The 16,910-nt window shown below is 66.8% G+C and overlaps 2 protein-coding genes across 2 annotated transcripts; both read right to left on the minus strand.

The window, feature by feature from the left end:
- Window positions 1-3,912: 3,912 nt before the first annotated feature.
- Window positions 3,913-9,770, minus strand: NR4A1 (nuclear receptor subfamily 4 group A member 1). The gene is made up of 7 exons (XM_005531993.3): window positions 9,658-9,770; window positions 6,626-7,425; window positions 6,263-6,392; window positions 5,999-6,150; window positions 5,457-5,659; window positions 5,204-5,382; window positions 3,913-5,115 (listed from the first exon to the last, which is right to left on the minus strand). The coding sequence occupies exons 2-7, from the start codon at window positions 7,421-7,423 to the stop codon at window positions 4,859-4,861; spliced, it is 1,719 nt and encodes a 572-aa protein (XP_005532050.1). The 5' UTR covers window positions 7,424-7,425; window positions 9,658-9,770; the 3' UTR covers window positions 3,913-4,858.
- A 3,044-nt stretch (window positions 9,771-12,814) lies between these two features.
- TAMALIN (trafficking regulator and scaffold protein tamalin) lies at window positions 12,815-16,910 on the minus strand. Its single transcript, XM_005532049.3, has 8 exons — window positions 16,770-16,910; window positions 15,027-15,076; window positions 14,572-14,626; window positions 14,127-14,229; window positions 13,951-14,044; window positions 13,814-13,880; window positions 13,670-13,736; window positions 12,815-13,588 (listed from the first exon to the last, which is right to left on the minus strand). Exons 1-8 carry the CDS (start codon window positions 16,908-16,910, stop codon window positions 13,164-13,166), a joined length of 1,002 nt encoding a protein of 333 aa, XP_005532106.1. The 3' UTR covers window positions 12,815-13,163.

A 16,910-nucleotide genomic window follows, 5' to 3' on the forward strand; every position in this document is an offset into this window, starting at 1 on the left:
TCGTTCCCAAGAGACCATAGAGCTACAAAGGCGCAGGCCAGAGCGGCTCAGCGGCTCCAGGGCGCCCCCTGTGCTGGAGGCTCCGCGGCGGGCGGGCCCGTGTCCCCCCCTGACCCTGCGGGGACAAGGCGACAGCGCGGGGGACACGCGTGGGGAGTGGGGACACGGGCCACAGGGGACATAAGGGACACAAGGATATGGGACAGCAGGGCCCTGGGGAAATAAGGAAGGGGGCGCACAGGGGCAGATGGACGCAAGGGACAGCGTGACACTGGGATATGGGGACACGGGACGCAAAGGATCCTGCATAAAGGGACATGAAGAGTAGGGGGACCAAGGGACAGTGAGATGGCCGGATATGGGGATATGGATGGACATGGGAGACGCGTGGATATGGGGACACAGGGCACAGGGTGTAGTGGAAGCAGGGAAGTGGGGACTTGGGGACACAGGAATGGAGGGTGGATGGACATGGGGACACAGGAACGGGGAATACTGGAAACAGAGATATGGGAACGCGGCGGATTATGAGGACAGGGGGATAGATGGCTGGATGGACATGAGAGACACAGGGACAGAGGGATACATGGATGGACAGACACGGGGGACACAGGTGATGGGGACATGTGGATTTGGGGCACTGATGGGCCATGCTGCCTTGGGGACACATGGCTTGGTGTGAGCAGCAGCAGGAATGTGGCCGTGGCATGTCACCGTGCGGGGAGCCGGGCACACACTGAGCCAGCCATGTCCGTACCGTGTCTGTGCCGTGTCTGTACCGTGTCTGTATCGTGTCTGTACCATGTCTGTACCGTGTCTGTGCCGTGTCTGTGCCGTGTCTGTGCCGTGTCCGTGCCGTGTCTGTGCCGTGTCTGTACCGTGTCTGTGCCGTGTCTGTACCGTGTCCGTACCGTGTCTGTACCATGTCTGTACCGTGTCTGTACCGTGTCTGTACCATGTCCGTACCGTGTCTGTGCCGTGTCTGTGCCGTGTCTGTACCGTGTCTGTCCGTACCGTGTCTGTACCATGTCTGTACCATGTCTGTACCGTGTCTGTATCGTGTCTGTGCCGTGTCCGTGCCGTGTCTGTACCGTGTCTGTACCATGTCTGTACCATGTCTGTACCGTGTCTGTGCCGTGTCTGTACCGTGTCCGTACCGTGTCTGTACCATGTCTGTACCGTGTCCGTACCGTGTCTGTGCCGTGTCTGTGCCGTGTCTGTACCGTGTCTGTCCGTACCGTGTCTGTACCGTGTCTGTACCATGTCTGTACCGTGTCTGTGCCGTGTCTGTGCCGTGTCTGTGCCGTGTCTGTACCGTGTCTGTGCCATGTCCGTACCGTGTCTGTACCGTGTCTGTACCGTGTCTGTGCCATGTCCGTACCGTGTCTGTACCGTGTCTGTACCGTGTCTGTGCCGTGTCTGTGCCGTGTCTGTGCCGTGTCTGTGCCATGTCCGTACCGTGTCTGTACAGTGTCTGTCCGTACCATGTCTGTACCGTGTCTGTACCATGTCTGTACCGTGTCTGTACCGTGTCTGTACCGTGTCTGTGCCGTGTCTGTCTGTACCGTGTCTGTACCGTGTCTGTACCGTGTCTGTACCATGTCTGTACCGTGTCTGTACCGTGTCTGTACCGTGTCTGTGCCGTGTCTGTCTGTACCGTGTCTGTACCGTGTCTGTCTGTACCGTGTCTGTACCGTGTCTGTACCGTGTCTGTACCATGTCTGTCCGTACCATGTCTGTACCGTGTCTGTACCGTGTCTGTGCCGTGTCTGTACCGTGTCTGTCTGTACCGTGTCTGTACCGTGTCTGTGCCGTGTCTGTACCGTGTCTGTACCGTGTCTGTACCGTGTCTGTACCGTGTCTGTGCCGTGTCTGTCTGTACCGTGTCTGTACCGTGTCTGTACCGTGTCTGTGCCGTGTCTGTGCCGTGTCTGTACCGTGTCTGTACCGTGTCTGTGCCGTGTCTGTGCCGTGTCTGTACCGTGTCTGTCTGTACCGTGTCTGTACCGTGTCTGTACCGTGTCCGTACCGTGTCTGTGCCGTGTCTGTACCGTGTCTGTACCGTGTCTGTCTGTGCCGTGTCTGTACCGTGTCTGTACCGTGTCCGTACCGTGTCTGTACCGTGTCTGTACCATGTCTGTCCGTACCATGTCTGTACCGTGTCTGTACCGTGTTTTTGCCGTGTCCGTACCGTGTCAGTACCGTGTCTGTACCGTGTCTGTACCGTGTCCGTACCGTGTCTGTACCGTGTCTGTACCGTGTCCGTACCGTGTCTGTACCGTGTCTGTACCGTGTCTGTACCGTGTCGGTACCGTGTCTGTACCGTGTCTGTACCGTGTCTGTACCGTGTCTGTACCGTGTCTGTACCGTGTCTGTGCCGTGTCTGTACCGTGTCTGTCCGTACCGTGTCTGTACCGTGTCTGTACCGTGTCGGTACCGTGTCTGTGCCATGTCTGTGCCGTGTCTGTGCCGTGTCCGTGCCGTGTCTGTACCGTGTCTGTACCGTGTCGGTACCGTGTCTGTACCGTGTCCGTGCCGTGTCCGTACCGTGTCCGTACCGTGTCCGTACCGTGTCCGTGCCGTGTCCGTGCCGTGCAGCCCCGGGACCGCCGGCATGTCCGGAGCTGTCCATGGAGATGCTTTGTCTTGGTCCCGTCCCCGTCCCTCCTGCAGCAGCCCGTGCCAAGGGAACGGGGACAGAGATGGGGACAAGATGGGCAGAGGGCAGCCGTGAGCTGTGGGGAGGGGACAGAGAGCTGCGGCACGATCGGAGCAGAGCAGAGCCGTGCCGAGCCGTGCCGAGCTGTGCCGTGCCGAGCTGTGCCATCCCGTGCCCCCCGTGCCCCCCGTGTGCAGCTCCGCTGCTCCCCAGCCCGGCTCCCGTTGGCGGCCCCGCCGTGCGTCAGCGCTGTCCCCACGGCGGGGGCGGCGGCGGGGGGCACAGAGGGACCCTTGTTGTGTGTCACAACCTCAATGTGGCCCTTGTTCTACACCCGGGTGTCCCCGGGAACGTTTGCTCCAGGGCCAGGCTGTCCCCAGCAGGAGCGAGGGGACAAGCCGGGGGACACATCAGCCGCGCGTGTCACCCTCCCTGCCTTGGAACCCCCGGATCCGTCCCCAGCTCCTGGAATCGGGACCCCAAACGCCATCACCCCCCCGCCAGAGCTGGCCCTGCCAATGGCCACGTCCCCAGGAACACGAGCGGGGGACACGGTCACGCTTCCCAGTTATTTTGGGGAGGATAAATCAGGCAGGCGACAGGTGCGGGGCCGCTGCAGCCGCCGCCGCGGGGGTGAGTGACGGTTCAAGGACAGCGGCGTGGGCAACGTGAGGCTCCGGCGTCCCGGCTGCCCCCGGCTCCGGCTGTCCCCAGCTCTGGAGCCCCGGCTGTCCCCAGCTCTGGAGCCCCGGCTGTCCCTGGCTTTGGCATCCCGGCTGTCGCTGGCTCCGGTGCCCCAGCTGTCCCCAGATCCACCGGCCCGGCTGTCCACAGCTCTGGCATCCCGGCTGTGGAGCTCCAGCTGTCCCCGGCTCCATCGCCCCGGCTGTCCCAGCTCCAGTGAACTGTTTTTTCCCCAGCTCCAGAGTCCTGTTTTTATCAAGCCCAAGTGTCGCAGCTGCCCCCAGCTCCGACACCAACCCTGTCTGAGCCCCGGCTGTCACCAGCTTCGGTCCCCAGCTCCGGCTGTCCCAGCTCCAGTGTCCTGCTTGTTCCCAGCTCCAGCCCTCCGGCTCTCCCCTTCCCGGAGTTCTGGCTGCCCCCAGCTCCAACATCCCCACTCTCCCCAGCTCCAGCATCCCGTTTTTCCCGGTCTCCAGCGTCCCAGCTGTCCCCAGCCCCGTTACTCTGTCCCCCAATCCCCGAATATTAACTACAGGGGAACACGAGGGACAAAGGTCCCACCCAGCAGCTCTCACGGTACGTACAAGTTTATATACAGAAAATGGCCAAAAAGACGGAAACCCAGAAAAATATATATAAAGGGGAAGGGGCCGAGGTTGAAGGGGCCGGAGCCGCCTCTCGCCCGCGCCCCCCACTCTGTACAGGACCCGGCTGGCGCTATTTACATCAGGGGCATTTTTACAGGGGAAGGGGGCACCGCGCCGGCGATGCCCCCGGGGAAGATGGCACCGGGGCCGCTGCGTGGCTGCGCCCTGGGCCGTGAAGGCACACGGGGCACCCCAAGGGTGCCCTCAAGAAGACTCAGGCATCTGAGGGGGGACCCAGATTTCCAGAGGGGATCCCAGGCATCCCTGGAGTGATGCAGAGGTGGTCCCAGGCATCCCAGGAGCAATGGAGGGGTGCCCAGGGGGTCCCAGGCATCCTGTGGGTGACCCGGGTGGGTGGGGTGGTCCAAGCTATCAGGGGTGATCCCGAGGTGCCTAGCAGGGACCCTGGAGTTTTGGGGATGACCCAGGGAGGCAGGTCCCAGGCATTCTGGGGGTGATTCAAAAGAGGGTTCCAGGTGTTCTGGGGGTGATCCAGGGGTGTACGTAGAGTCTTGGGGATGGCCCGGGGGGGGGTTCCAGGTGTCCCAGAGGTCGTTCAGGAGTCCACAGGGAGGTCCTGGGCATCCCAGGAGTGATCCAGGAGTGACCAGGGCAGGTTCCAGGCATCCTGGGAGCGATCCAGGGATGCCCAGGTGGTTTCTGGGCATTCTGAGGGTCACCCTGGGGAGGTGCCAAACATCCCAGGGTTGATGTAGGGGTACCCAGGGGATGTTCCAGGCATCCCAGGGGTGACCCAGGGGTGCCCAGAGGGTTCCCAGGCATCCTCGGACTGAACCAGGGTTGCCCTGGGCGGGTCCCAGATGTCCCCAGGCGGGTCAGGAGCTCATGGCAGCCCCTTGCCTGGGACTCAGAAAGGCAGAGTGTCCATGAAGATCTTGTCGACGATGGGCGGTGGTGGCACAAGGTCCTCCAGCTTGAGGTAGAAAATGCGCTGGAGGCCCTGGGTGCAGAGGCTGCGCAGCTCCGGCAGCTTCCCCAGCAGCTTGGAGAGGCAGCTGGAGCGGCCGGGCTCGGCCCCTGCTGCTGCCACGTGGTCCTTGAGGCAGCCCACGATGCGGTTCTGCAGCTCCTCCACCCGCTTCGGCTCCTTCAGCCCGTGCCGGTCTGGGGTTACACGCAGGGTGTGGGACGGCGGTGACAGACGCAGGGTGGGGATGGGGACAGCAATGGGCCTGGAGCTGGGGGGTCTCACCTGTGATGATGACGAGGGCAGCGAGGCAGGAGAAGGAGGGGACATCGACGCTCATGCGGTGAAGGCTCTGGGAGAACTCGAGGATGGCATCAATCCACTCTCCGAAGCCACGCACACACTGCTGCCGGTGCAGCACCACCCCGTTGCAGAAGATGAGTTTCCCTTCCTCTGGCTTGGAGCTGCCGGCAGAAATCCGGGTGTCACTCCCAGCACATCTCAGACTCCCCCTGCTCCGCGCTGCCCCAGGGCTCACCGGTACGCCAGGCGCAGGATGAAGAGCTCCAGGAAGGCTGACTCCAGCAGGAGGTCCTGGTCCTCCTTGGGCAGCTCGGTGAATCCCTGGATCTTCTCAGCCCACTTGCGGATGATGTCCATGGAGCCGGTGAGCAGGTCATAGAACTGCTGCACGTCCACTGAGTCCTCCTTCTCAAACGGGCACGGTGCTGACTCCTGGAACTGAGATAAGGATGGGTCAGGATTGGGATGGGCACGAGTGAAGAACTGGGATGGGGATGGGTCAGGAACTGGGACAAGGGTGGATCAGGAATTAGGATGGGATCAGGATCTGGGATGAAGATGGGTGTGGAACTGGGATGGGATCAGGATCTGGGATGGGGACAGGATCCGGATCCGGGATGGGGATGGGCAAGGAACTGGGACAGGGGTGGATCAGGAACTGGGATGGGGACAGGATCAGGATCCAGAATGGGTGAGGAATTGGGATGGGGATGGGTCAGGATCCAGCCCCAGCCCTGGCATGGCCCTGGGCAGGGCATGGAGTGGCACCAGCCCTACCTTGGAGTAGTCGAGCTTGGTGGCACTGGGGATGGAGTCGATGTGTGCCCTCACCAGCGAGGTGATGAGGCTGACCGGGGACGCATCTGGTGGCTGTTTGGGCTTGGAGGGGAGACGGCCCCGCCGCCCCTTCAGGCTGTCAGTCCGGACCACTGTGGTTGGGACTTGCAATGAGTGTCTGTCCTCAGGGCAGCCAGAAAGGCTGCGGAGTGGGGACTCCCCACTCCTGCCGGGTACCCCCCACCCGGGCTGGGACCCTGGTACCTTCTTTGACCATTCCGACGGCCAGGCACTTCTGGAAGCGGCAGAACTGGCAGCGGTTCCTGCGCCGCTTGTCCACAGGGCAATCCTTGTTGGCCAGGCAGATGTACTTGGCATTCTTCTGCACTGTGCGCTGCGGGTGGGGAAGGAGCGGCCGAGCTCAGCCCGGGGCGCCGAGCTCCAAACAAAAGCCCTTCTGTCCTCCCCTGCCTCCCGCTCCAGCCCAGCATCCGGCTCCGTGTCCGTGGGGAGGGCTCCGTGGCCGTGCTCCCTGCCCTGCCCCTCCCCGGGCACCCCGCAGCATCCTCCTGCCGCCGCAGAGCGTTGTGGGAACATCCCACAGGTGATGAGATGGGCTCCCCTTACCTTGAAGAAGCCCTTGCAGCCCTCGCAGGTGCGCACGCCGTAGTGCTGGCAGGACGCGTTGTCCCCGCAGACGGCGCAGCGGCCCTCACCTGCCCCGGGGCTGCGCACCTTGGTGGGCGCCAGCGCTGGCCCCTCCAGCAGCGGTGAGCTGGGGGCCAGGGGCAGCCCCGCAAAACCCCTGGGAGGACCTTGGGGAAAGGCGTCCGTGTCCAGCAGCCGCGGGTCCACACGGGGAGAGGGGCCCGGCTGCCCCTTCAGGGTGGCAGGAGATCCCCCAGGGCTGGGGGCCGGGGGGCCGAAGGCGAAGAAGGGGGGCTGTGACCCCCCGCCCTTGGCTGGCTCAGCCCAGGACTGCCCACCCTCGTAGCTTGGCAGCGGTGAGTACGCCCCGAAGGAGCCCTCCCAGCCCGGGGCCTGTGGGGGCTGGAAGCCCGGCGTGGCGGGCGAGGGGATGGAGCAGGGGCTCCCGTAGCAGTCCGAGCCACTGGAGGAGAGGGTCTCGTCCGGCTGCCCACCGAAGGCGCTGGGATAGCAGCCGTACACCTGGAAGTCCTCCAGCTTGAAGGCGGTGGCGGCGCTGGACTGGCCGCTGGCTGGCAGCTGGTAGAGGAAGGCGTCAAACTCGCCGGCGTAGCCCTCCATGAAGGTGCTGAAGCTGGGCAGGGCGGGGGCGGCCGCCAGATCGGCTCCAGCCACTTCCATGGGGAATCGGCCGCCCTCGGGGCAGAGCAGCTCGGCCGGGCAGCGCTCACAGGGGCCGGCGCCCGTGGTGCTGCACTGTGCCTGGATGCAGGGCATCTCTGCGGGGAGAGAGCGGCGTCAGAGGGGACCCCGATGCCGCCCCTCCCTCATCCAGGCCGAGGATGGACACAGGGTTGGAAGCGTGGGAACTTCCCCAGGCTTCCCCTCGTGCTGGAACTGGACCCCCATAGCCACTGGCTGTCTGGTGGCGGCCACCACTGCCCTGGGAAAGGTCACGGCACAGCCAATGGGTGCAAAGGACATTCCCCAAAACGCTGGCTTAGCAAAAGCCCCCGAAAGGGAATGAGGGAGGAATGTGACCAGCAGATTCCCAAGCCCTAGGGCTGGCCAAGGGAAGCCAGAATCGTGGCTGAACTAAGGTTTGAGGATCCCACTTCTCCTGTAAACCCTTTTGGGGCTTTTTGGGAACTTCAGTGCAGGCAGCCCTCCAGGTGAGGGGGAGAGGAGCCCGCCCTCTGTCCCTGGAGCCCCCCGGGGCTGGATCTGGTGGGACATAAGACAGCTAGAGTCCTGTGTCCAGCTGAAAGCCAAGCCAGAAGTGACCCCAATGGCAAGACGATAATGTAATTCATCTCGCAGACCTTTAAAGGTCACACTGCACTGGCCCCCAGCCACGGTCCTGGCACGGCCCTGCTGCCAGAGCCCCTGGATTCCCCCAGCCAAATCTGGGAAGCTCTCTCGGGCACCAAGAAAGCCGACACCCGCCAGGAGCTGCGTTTAAAAATACCCAGCGTGGGTCCAGCTCTGGCACCCACGGGATGGCACCGGCTCCCAGCCTCCTGCTCAGTGTCCCAGTGGAGTTTGTGTGTGTCCAGCCGGGTTCAGAGGGGACAGTGACCCCCCAGCTGTCTCCTGTCCCCAGATGAAGCTGAGGGGACCTGAGGCCGTGCTGGGGACAAGGCCCCGGGGGACACCGTCTGTGCCAGTGGGAATTTTCCTTGCCTACATGAAAATCCTGGCAGATGCAATGCCTCGACCCTTCCCGTGGTCCCGGTTGTTTGAATGTTTTCGCTCTCACCCGCTCTCTGACAGCATCCGGGGTCCCCTCTGCCCTGTCCCCCCCAGGGTCCGGGCACAGATTCCCGCAGCAGCCTCCGCGCTGCCCCCGGCCGGGCTCTATTTGCAGATTCCTGGTTTGGGAGCTCAGGCAGCTGCCTGTGCCCAGCCCCGAGGCTGCTGCCTGCACGGGCGGGTGGCAGCCGCTGGCACCGGGCCCTGGGCCGCGGGCGGGCGAGAGCAGCCGGTGGCACCGGGGGTGGCTAACGCTGCCCACATCCCTGCCGGCACCTGCTGCCCGGTAATGCCATAGCGGCTGCTGCCAGGCCCGCGTGGGCAGCTCGGGCTTTGCCTGCACGGGGCTGGCTGCCCGCACATCCCCGTCTCCATTGCTACGTCCCGGTGCTGCCTGCACATCCCTGCCCGCAACGCCGGGATCCCGGCGCTGCCCACTGCAGCTCTGTGAGCGCTCTGCCGAGGGATCCCGCGGTGATGCCCGCTATGGGCTGACTGCCCTCCACAATCCCCAGGGACAGGCAATTCCTGCATGTGCAGCTGGCCCCGGTTGGGGTGCCGTGATGGGGGAACCAGCCCGGTCCCCCGTGGCCCAAGTAGCGGCTCCCGGTCCTGCACAGCTCCTCACAGAGGAGTGGCCGGTGTCGGGCTCTTCCCGGGATCCCCGGCGCCGGGACCTTTCGCTCTGCCAGCTCCCGCCGGGTGCGGGACCCCCGGCTCTTCCAGGTGCTACCGGGACTCCTGACCCAGCTCCTCCCGGTGCAACTGGGACTCCCGGTCCCGTGCACGTCCCAGCGCCACGCGGTTCCCCCCGGTGCCACTGGATACCCACAAGGGGCAGCCCCGCACAGCGCACACCGCCCGGTCCCTTCCAGCGGGACCCCCGACTCTCGCTGGGGGCACCGAGGGTTCCTTCCACAGTGTCCTTCGGACACGCGAGCCCCCGCTCCACCGGGACGCGCGACCCGCTTGTCCGTGCTGCTACTGGGACACCCGGTCACATCCACCTTGCGGGACGCCCACCGCCCTGAGCCCCCGGCGCCACCCGGATTCCCGACTCAGATCCCCCCGGTGCCACCTGACACGCCCGATCTGAATCCCTCCGGTGCCGCCCGGCACGATGGTTCCCGTTCCCCCGGTGACACCGGGACACCCGACACCGTGCACCTCCCGGTGCGCGCATCCCGCCCCCGCTGCCGGCACGTCCCCCTGCCCCCGGCGCCCCCCGCCAGGTCCCCGCATCCCGGTGCCGCCCGTACCCGGGTGCCGGCGCGGCGGCGCTCCGGTTCCTGCTCCTGCCACCGCCGCTCCGCGGGCTCCGCCGGGCTCCGGCCCCGCCACTACTTTCTCTTAAGCGCTCGGTGACGCGCGGGGCGGCGCGGGGCCGGTGACGCACGGGGGGGGCGGCCCCGGCGGGGGCGCGGCCGTGACGCACGCGGGGTTCCATTGACGCACCCGCGGCCCCGGCTAAAAATACCCCCGCGGCCCCGGCTAAAAATAGCTCGGGCGCCCCTCGCTTCCCCACATATCCCCCCCCGGGGCTCCGGGGGCCGCCGGCGGGGGGAGGGAGGCCCCGGTGTCAGGGGTATCCCCGGTGTCCCCAGGCCCGGTGTCCCTTTGGTATCCGCGGTGTCTCCTGGCTGCTGGTACCCCGGGGCTGGCGTCCTCCGGTGCCTCCATCCCCGGTGCTCTCTTGCTGCCGCTGTTTCCGGTGTCCCCTCGTTGCTGCTACTCCGGTGCGCCCACCCCCGATGGCATCTTGGTGCTGGCATCACTGAAGTCCCCACCCCCGGCAGCCTCTCGGTGTCGGTATCCCCGGTGTCCCCTCGTTGCCGGTACCCTGGTGCCCCCATTCCCGGTGCCCTTTCTGTGCCAGTGTCTCCGGTACCATTATCCCCGATGTCCCCTCAGTGTTGGCATCCCCGGAGCACCCCTCGGTATCTTCAGTGCCCCCATCCCGGTGTCCCCCCCGATGCCTCTGTCCCCGGTGGTCTCCCGCACCCTCGGTGCCGCTATGCCCGGTGCCCATCCGGCTATCTCCGGTGCTCAGCGGCGCCGGTACCCCCGGTCTCCTCCCGCTCGGTGCCGGGTGCGGGGGGAGTGACGCGGGGTCCCGCCCCCGCCCGGTCCCCGCGGGGAGCCCCTGGCCGGGGCGATGGAAAGAGCGGCGGCTGCTGGCGGGCGCCGGCGCCGGGAACAGCGCCCGCGGGCTGGAAAGATGAGCTCAGCCCGTGCGGACCCGGCCCGGGCCCGCGGGAGGGCGAAGGGTGAGCGGAAGGGACCCAGAACTCCGCAGCAACCTTCGGTGCCACGCCGGCACCCCTCGGTACGGCTCCAGGACCTCCCGCGATACCCTCCAGCAGCTTCCCACAGCTTCCCAGCCGATACCCTCCGGTACTCCCCCGGTACTCCCTTCGTATCCTTTGGTACCGACCCGATACACTTCGGTACCGGTCGGTACTGCCCTTGCCGTACCCGCCGGTATCCACTCCCTGGGACAGACCGGGGCTCTTGGGGGACCGGGCCCGCTGTACCCGGGTTGGCAGCGCCGGTGCTCCCCCGTTAGCGCCCCTGCTGCGGCAGCGACCCCCGGCACGGTCCCACCGGGGACCGGAGCCACCCTGTGCCCCAGTGCCCCGGGAGCCGCATCCAGCGCCGGTACCGGGATCCTGGCTGGCTTCACGAAACCCCCAGCCCCATGAGGAGCAGCGGGGCCGGGAGCAGCCCGACACCGGAGGGGTCCGGAGGGCGCACAGGGGTGCCGGAGGTGGCGGCCCGGGGCCGGACACCGTCTCCTCCCGTTACCCGGTACCTCGCTCCGGCCCCGCTGTTCGCTGCAGCCCGCCCTCGATGGGGTTCCGTGACGTCACACCTGCCAGCTGACGTCACACCTGCTCACTGACGTCTTGGGGATCCCGCGGCACCACCGGGGCCGCCCCCAAAGGGATCCCCCGGGTCCGGCCGGGTTCCCTGGAACAGCCCGGGGACACGGCCAGGAGCCTTCGGGACAGGACACACAGGGAGCCCCAAGAGCTCCCGGGGGGCTCGAAGCCACCGGGGCACGCAGCGTGGTGGTTGCAGCCCCCCGTTTCCCTCGCTCGGTGGCGGCGTTACCGGAGGCAGGAGGGTGACACCGGCAGCCCCCGCAGCCGGGATTAGCTGTACCCCGGGTGAGGTCGTGGGGACTGCGATGGCTCCGGGGGAGGAAACCCGAGCCCGGCCGCCCCGGCAAGGCCACGGGGGTGCAGGGGGGACCCCTGTTCACACCGTCCCCAGGCGGGCACACGGGGATACGGCGGCCACCAGGCAGCTCTTCCCGAGCCCCGGGGTGGGCGTTGGGACTCGCAGGGTGCCCGTGACCGGGCCGTGATCAGCCGGTGCCCACGGCCGCCTCTGGCTCCCTGCCCCGGGCCTATATTTATCGGTAATGACAGACTGCTCCGGGGCGTTCCCGGCCCGTACCCCGCAGCCTCGGCCCCCCGGCCCTGCCCAGCTCAGCCGGTGCCACGCGTGACCCCGCTGTCCCACGGCCACCTGCCCATTTCCGGGCACACGCAGCCCCAGGTCGGGGCTATAAAAAGCTCAGCGTGGGGTGGCAGCTGCGATGGGGGGTCCCGTGATGGCTTTGACAGGAACGGGGTGCTCCGACCCTGGCAGCACGCGGGAGGATGCCGGGAGCCGCCGGGACCGCGGGAGCCAGACCATAAATGTCCAGCACGGAGCCGTCCTGGAACTGGGACAAGGCAGGAGAGCGTGGGGGAGCCAGCTGAGCCCCCCACCCCCCTCACCATGGCACAGCTGCAGTTCTCACCCCCAGATCTCCAGGCTCCCCCGGGGTTTTTGGGGGAACGGGGGAGAGCTGGGGTCCCCAAACATACAACAGCCCCCCCAGAGGGGAAACTGAGTCACGGAGCAGAGTGTTGGGGGTCTCGGTGCTCCACGGAGCACCCGTGCCAGGGAATCTTCGTGCGAGGGAATCCCCCTACACGCATCGGTGCTGCGGCAGTCCCCAGCTGCGGTCGGGGGTGTTCTGTGTCCCCCAACTCCTCTGGACGCTGCTTCAGGGGCTCTGGGGACACTGAGGCAAGGCGCGGGGGGGACCCCAGTGCCCGTCCAGCCTGGGCACCCTGTCCCCCGCAGGCGGAAGGGCTCGGGGTGGGACGCGCTTCCCGCCGGCTGCCGGAGGAAACGGGGCAGGAAGGGCTTGGCCGGGGCCCCGCAGCGCCGGGACGTGGCCGACGGCAGCGGGGGCTGCAGCAGGAGCGGGGACACGGGGGGTGCCCGGGAGATCGCTCACGTCCCGGGTGACATCAGCCGGTCACCCCAAAGGGACAGCGTGGGGGCCATGGGGGAGCTGCAGCCGGCGGCCCCCCCGGTCCCCTCGGGGCTCCGTCCCCCCTCAGTCACAGCCACACATCGCTGCAAATCCTCTCTGTATTGGTGGTACAACAGCCCGGGGGGAGCAGGGGTGGCACCCCCGAGGCCCCCCTAAGCTGGGTAATGCGGGGCTCCCCCGGCGCACCCCTCCAGGGAGGAAGGTCCCGCTCCCGAGAGCTCCGTGAGCCGCTCGGGAGGATCCTCACGTCTGTCCCCTGGTGCCGTGTCCGTCGCTCAGTGTCACGATCCCCACGGCCTGGGGGGGCCAAATCGGAGCCCCTGGGGCCAACCCAAACCCCTTTCCTGCAGCCCCCAGGGATGGGGGTCGGGAGAATGAAGCCCCTTGCAATAAATAAATAAATAGTCCTGGGGGGCCGGGGGGCACCGGCTAGAGGTGACTCTCCTCCTCCTCCAGCGCCCGGTTCAGACCCGGGATGAACTTGAGCAGCCGCTGGCGGAAGCTGCTGTGTCGGCTCTTGCGGGGGGCGGCCGCTCCCTCCCCGGGGTCCCCGGCCCGGGCCCAAAGCCTCCCCGCAGCCCCCGGGCCCCCCGCACACTTGAGGCTGGCGCTGCGGGCCAGGGCAGGTCGGGGGCGCGGCGGGGGGGGCGCGGGACCCCCGCTGTCCTCATCTTTGTCCTTGTCCCCATCCTTGTCCCCATCCAAGGAGCTGGAAGAGGCGAAGACGCAGGTCTGGTACAAGGAATCATCGCTGCCGCTGGCACGGGAGGAGCCCCCCGGCAGTCCCTCCCCCTGCAGGCACCAGCGGACGGACTCCAGCGTGTCGTAGATGCTGGGGTCCTTGGCCACCACACCTGGAGGGAGACACGGGCATGTCAGGGGGGGCCAGCAGGTACCCCAAAACCCTCCCGCCAGCCCCCCGGCCCCCCACTCACCCCGCACCAGCCGCTGCTCCTGCACCATCAGCGAACGAAACTCCCCCCACTTCTCGTAGAGGGTTTGCTGTGGGGAGGGTGAGGGGGTGACGACCCCGCTGAGGGGTCCCCAGCCCCCCGTGACCCCAGCCAGCCCCTGCTCACCTTCAGGTACTGCAGCCGGGCCTCCAGCTCGGCCCTCCGGATGGACGTCCCGTAGAGAGTGTCGAGCCTGTGGGTCAGCAGCTGTCAGCAGTGGGGGGCTGCAGCCACCCGGGCCCCCCCTGCGCCCCCCAGCTCACCGGAGTACATTGCCTGAGCTCTTGATGATCTCCACGATCTCCCGGTGCCGGATGCCCTCCACGTTCAGCCCGTTCACCCCGGTGATGGTGTCCCCTAGAGCCCAGGGTGTACACGGGTTCAGGGGTGCTGGTCCCCGCTGCCGGGGTCCCCCCCGGCTCCCCCCGGATGTGCTCACCAGCCTTGAGCCCCGCGGCCTCGGCCGGGCTCCCGTCGTGCACCCGGCACACGAAGGTGAACATCTCCACGCTGTTCCTGTCCTGGTGGTGCAGCCCGTAGGTCTGCAATGGGGGTCTGGTGAGGGGCACAGGGACACCCCGACCCCCAGGAGCCCCCCAACAGCGGCCAGGGGGCAGCGATTGCAGTGTTTAATTGCTGCTGGGTGATGTGGGGCAGCAGGGGAGGGGGGTCCTGCCCTGATGGCTGCACCCCAGGGTGCCCCCCCGGCTGCCCCCAGCGGCACAGCCGGGGGAGGTTCAGTAACACGGCATCTCTGTCACCGCTAAAAATAACCCCCAGCTCAGAGACAACTTAAAAATACCCTCGATGCAAAGCAAGGTGCGGGTTGGAAGGGTGGGGAGCAGGGCATGGCATAACCAGGTTCAGCACGGCTCAAAACACACCTGGATCTCGAAGCCGAAAGACTCCTCTGCCTTCTTCTCCAGCATCACCACCCTCCTGCGGGACACAGGGATCAGGGACAGGGCAGAGCCCCAGGCACAGCCAAACCTGCCTGTGCAAAGCTTGGGCTCTTCTCAAAATGCTGCTTTGGGGTCCCCAAGGACAAGACGCCTCTCCCTGAGATGGGATTCCTCCCCCCCACCCCCAGTTTGCCTTGGCCAGAGCCCTGTCCCTCAATCCTGTGGGTGCCAGGCAGGATCCCCGCAGGGTCTGGGGGTGCCTGAGCCCACCAGGGAACCGTGACCACATCGCTGCTCTCATCAGCCTCAAGTTCCCCCATAAAATCCCTCTCAGTTCCAGCCCTCCTGGGGTATCCAGAGCAGAACAAAGTCCCAGGGCCAAGCTCCAACCCTCTGGGACAGGGACCCCACCCCACTCCCGTGTCCCCTGTCCCTACCTGTGCTCCTCCGGGGACTGGCTGGGGGATGCCCACTTGAGCGCTGTGTCCTGAGGCAAAGGAAGAGCCATCAGCCGGGGACACCCGAGGGGACATCCCCCCACCTCCTCCAGGGACAGCCAAAATGCGGAGTCCCACCAGGACAGCACCAAAGCCCGGGGGAGCACCGTGCCAATCCGGCACCGAACCAGCAGCCGGCTGCCCCCCGGGCATAACGGGGCTTTGATCGGTGCTCAAAGGCACCCTCAGAGCTGCCCTGCGCTCGCCCCACGCTTTGACGTCAACTGCGCCGCACCCACCCCACGCCGCGCTCCGAGGGGCCCCGGCACAGAGGGGCCCTGTTGTGGTCACAAAGTCGGGTTTTTTCATGCAAAATCCGCCCCCCCCGGCCCAGACAATGTCCCTGTTGTGGCAGGAGCAGAGGCGTGGGTGGGTGGAGGGACTGGCCGGGCAAGACAGGACCCTCACCGCAGGGCAGGAGGTGACAGGGCTGTCCCCAAATGCCCCTCTGTGGCTGCTGGGCTCTGGCAGCGCAGCGTCACCATTCGCTGTCCCTTGAGAGCAGCACGTGGCAGGTGTTGGTGGCAGCCGGGTGCCAGCGGCTCGCTCTGTGCTCTGTCCCCAGCCCCGCAGGTGTCACCAGGCAGTGACTGACCATCCCAAACGCATCCACGGGCCCAAAAACCCCGAGGCTGGTGCGTTCACCAAAGGGAAAGCGGCCGCCCGTCACGCTGGGCCCCGCGTCACCGCAGGGACGGGAAGGTGACGCGGAACGTCCTGGACCCCTCAGGGACACTTCTGGTGGTGGCCTTGGCTGGTGAGCAGGAGCCAGGCCACCGTGCATATCTGGGCTGTGGCAGTGCAGCCTTGAGGCCACTTCTGCTCCGGATGTCGGCTCTGCTTTCGCTTCCCCACAACGCTCAGGAAGCACCACGGGGCCGGGGCAGCGGCAGGGCGGTGTCGGTCCCAGCGCCACCAGAGGGGCTTTTCCAGGGGCCCCGTGTTCCACCAAACCAGACTCGGGGTACTCCGTGACCCCCCCCAAACGAGACCCGGGGTCCTGGGGTACCCTGCGGCCTTGCCCTTCTCACAGGACAGAGTCCAGAGGGGCCGTGGGGTCACGGCTGTCCCAGTGACAGAGCCGTGCACAGTGGGGTGGGGGCCTGGCCCTGCACCCTGAGAGCTGCAGGGCAGGACATGGAGAGGGACCAGGACAGGACGTGGGGCTTGGGGGAACATTGGGAAGAGGCCCAGGGAAGGCACCTGAGGGAACGTGGGGAGGGACCTGAACATGATGTGGGGTTTGGGGGGAAATCCAGGGTGGGGGTACGGGGATGCCGTGGCAGGACGTGGGCAGGAGCCGGGACAGGATGTGACGCCTGGGGGGACAACGGAGCGGGACGGGGATACTGGGAAGATGCTGCGGAAGGATGGGACAGGGGTGAGGAGATGCTGGGGCAGGCCAAGAGGCTGGGGGCGGTCACCGGGGCAGGATCGGGACACCAGGGCGGGATGGGGACGGATGCTTTTCCTCTTTTCTACGAGGAAAGCTCGGGCGGGCCCTCGGGGCAGGACAAGAGCCCAGGAGGAGACGCCGGAGCAGCCCCGCAGGGCGCAGGCACCAGCGGCTGGCGGGACGGGGACACGGCGCAGCCCCGCTCCCCCCGCGGCCCGTGACCCCCTCCGGGCCCGCTGCAGAACCGGGGGCACCGGGGCGGCTCCGCAATCCCCCCGCAAGCCTACCTTGCGCACGCGGGGCAGGGTCCCGCCGGCCGCCGCCAGCGCTCGGTAGAGCTCGGCGGGCCCGGGGCTGTCCGGGGCCACCGCCGGTGCCGCATCGTCCTTCGGCCGGAGCCGCCGCCGCCGCCGCCGCCGCAGGGTCAT

This window comes from Pseudopodoces humilis, chromosome 32, assembly GCF_049639895.1.
Source record: "Pseudopodoces humilis isolate 2021_Gansu_Grassland_sample_001 chromosome 32, ASM4963989v1, whole genome shotgun sequence".
NCBI classification, from domain to species: Eukaryota; Metazoa; Chordata; class Aves; order Passeriformes; family Paridae; genus Pseudopodoces; species Pseudopodoces humilis.

Bases quoted from the DNA above. Each gene is read 5' to 3' on its own strand.
- NR4A1 (XM_005531993.3), bottom strand. From the start codon at position 7,423: ATGCCCTGCATCCAGGCACAGTGCAGCACCACGGGCGCCGGCCCCTGT. The intron at 5,660-5,998 runs GTAGGGCTGGTG...TCCTTATCTCAG, and splicing joins CCAAGCTCGACTACTCCAAG to TTCCAGGAGTCAGCACCGTG. The intron at 5,116-5,203 runs GTGAGACCCCCC...GTGTAACCCCAG, and splicing joins TGCCCTCGTCATCATCACAG to ACCGGCACGGGCTGAAGGAG.
- TAMALIN (XM_005532049.3), bottom strand. From the start codon at position 16,910: ATGACCCTGCGGCGGCGGCGGCGGCGGCGGCTCCGGCCGAAGGACGAT. The intron at 15,077-16,769 runs GTAGGCTTGCGG...CCTTTGCCTCAG, and splicing joins CCCTGCCCCGCGTGCGCAAG to GACACAGCGCTCAAGTGGGC. The intron at 14,627-15,026 runs GTAGGGACAGGG...TGTGTCCCGCAG, and splicing joins CAGTCCCCGGAGGAGCACAG to GAGGGTGGTGATGCTGGAGA.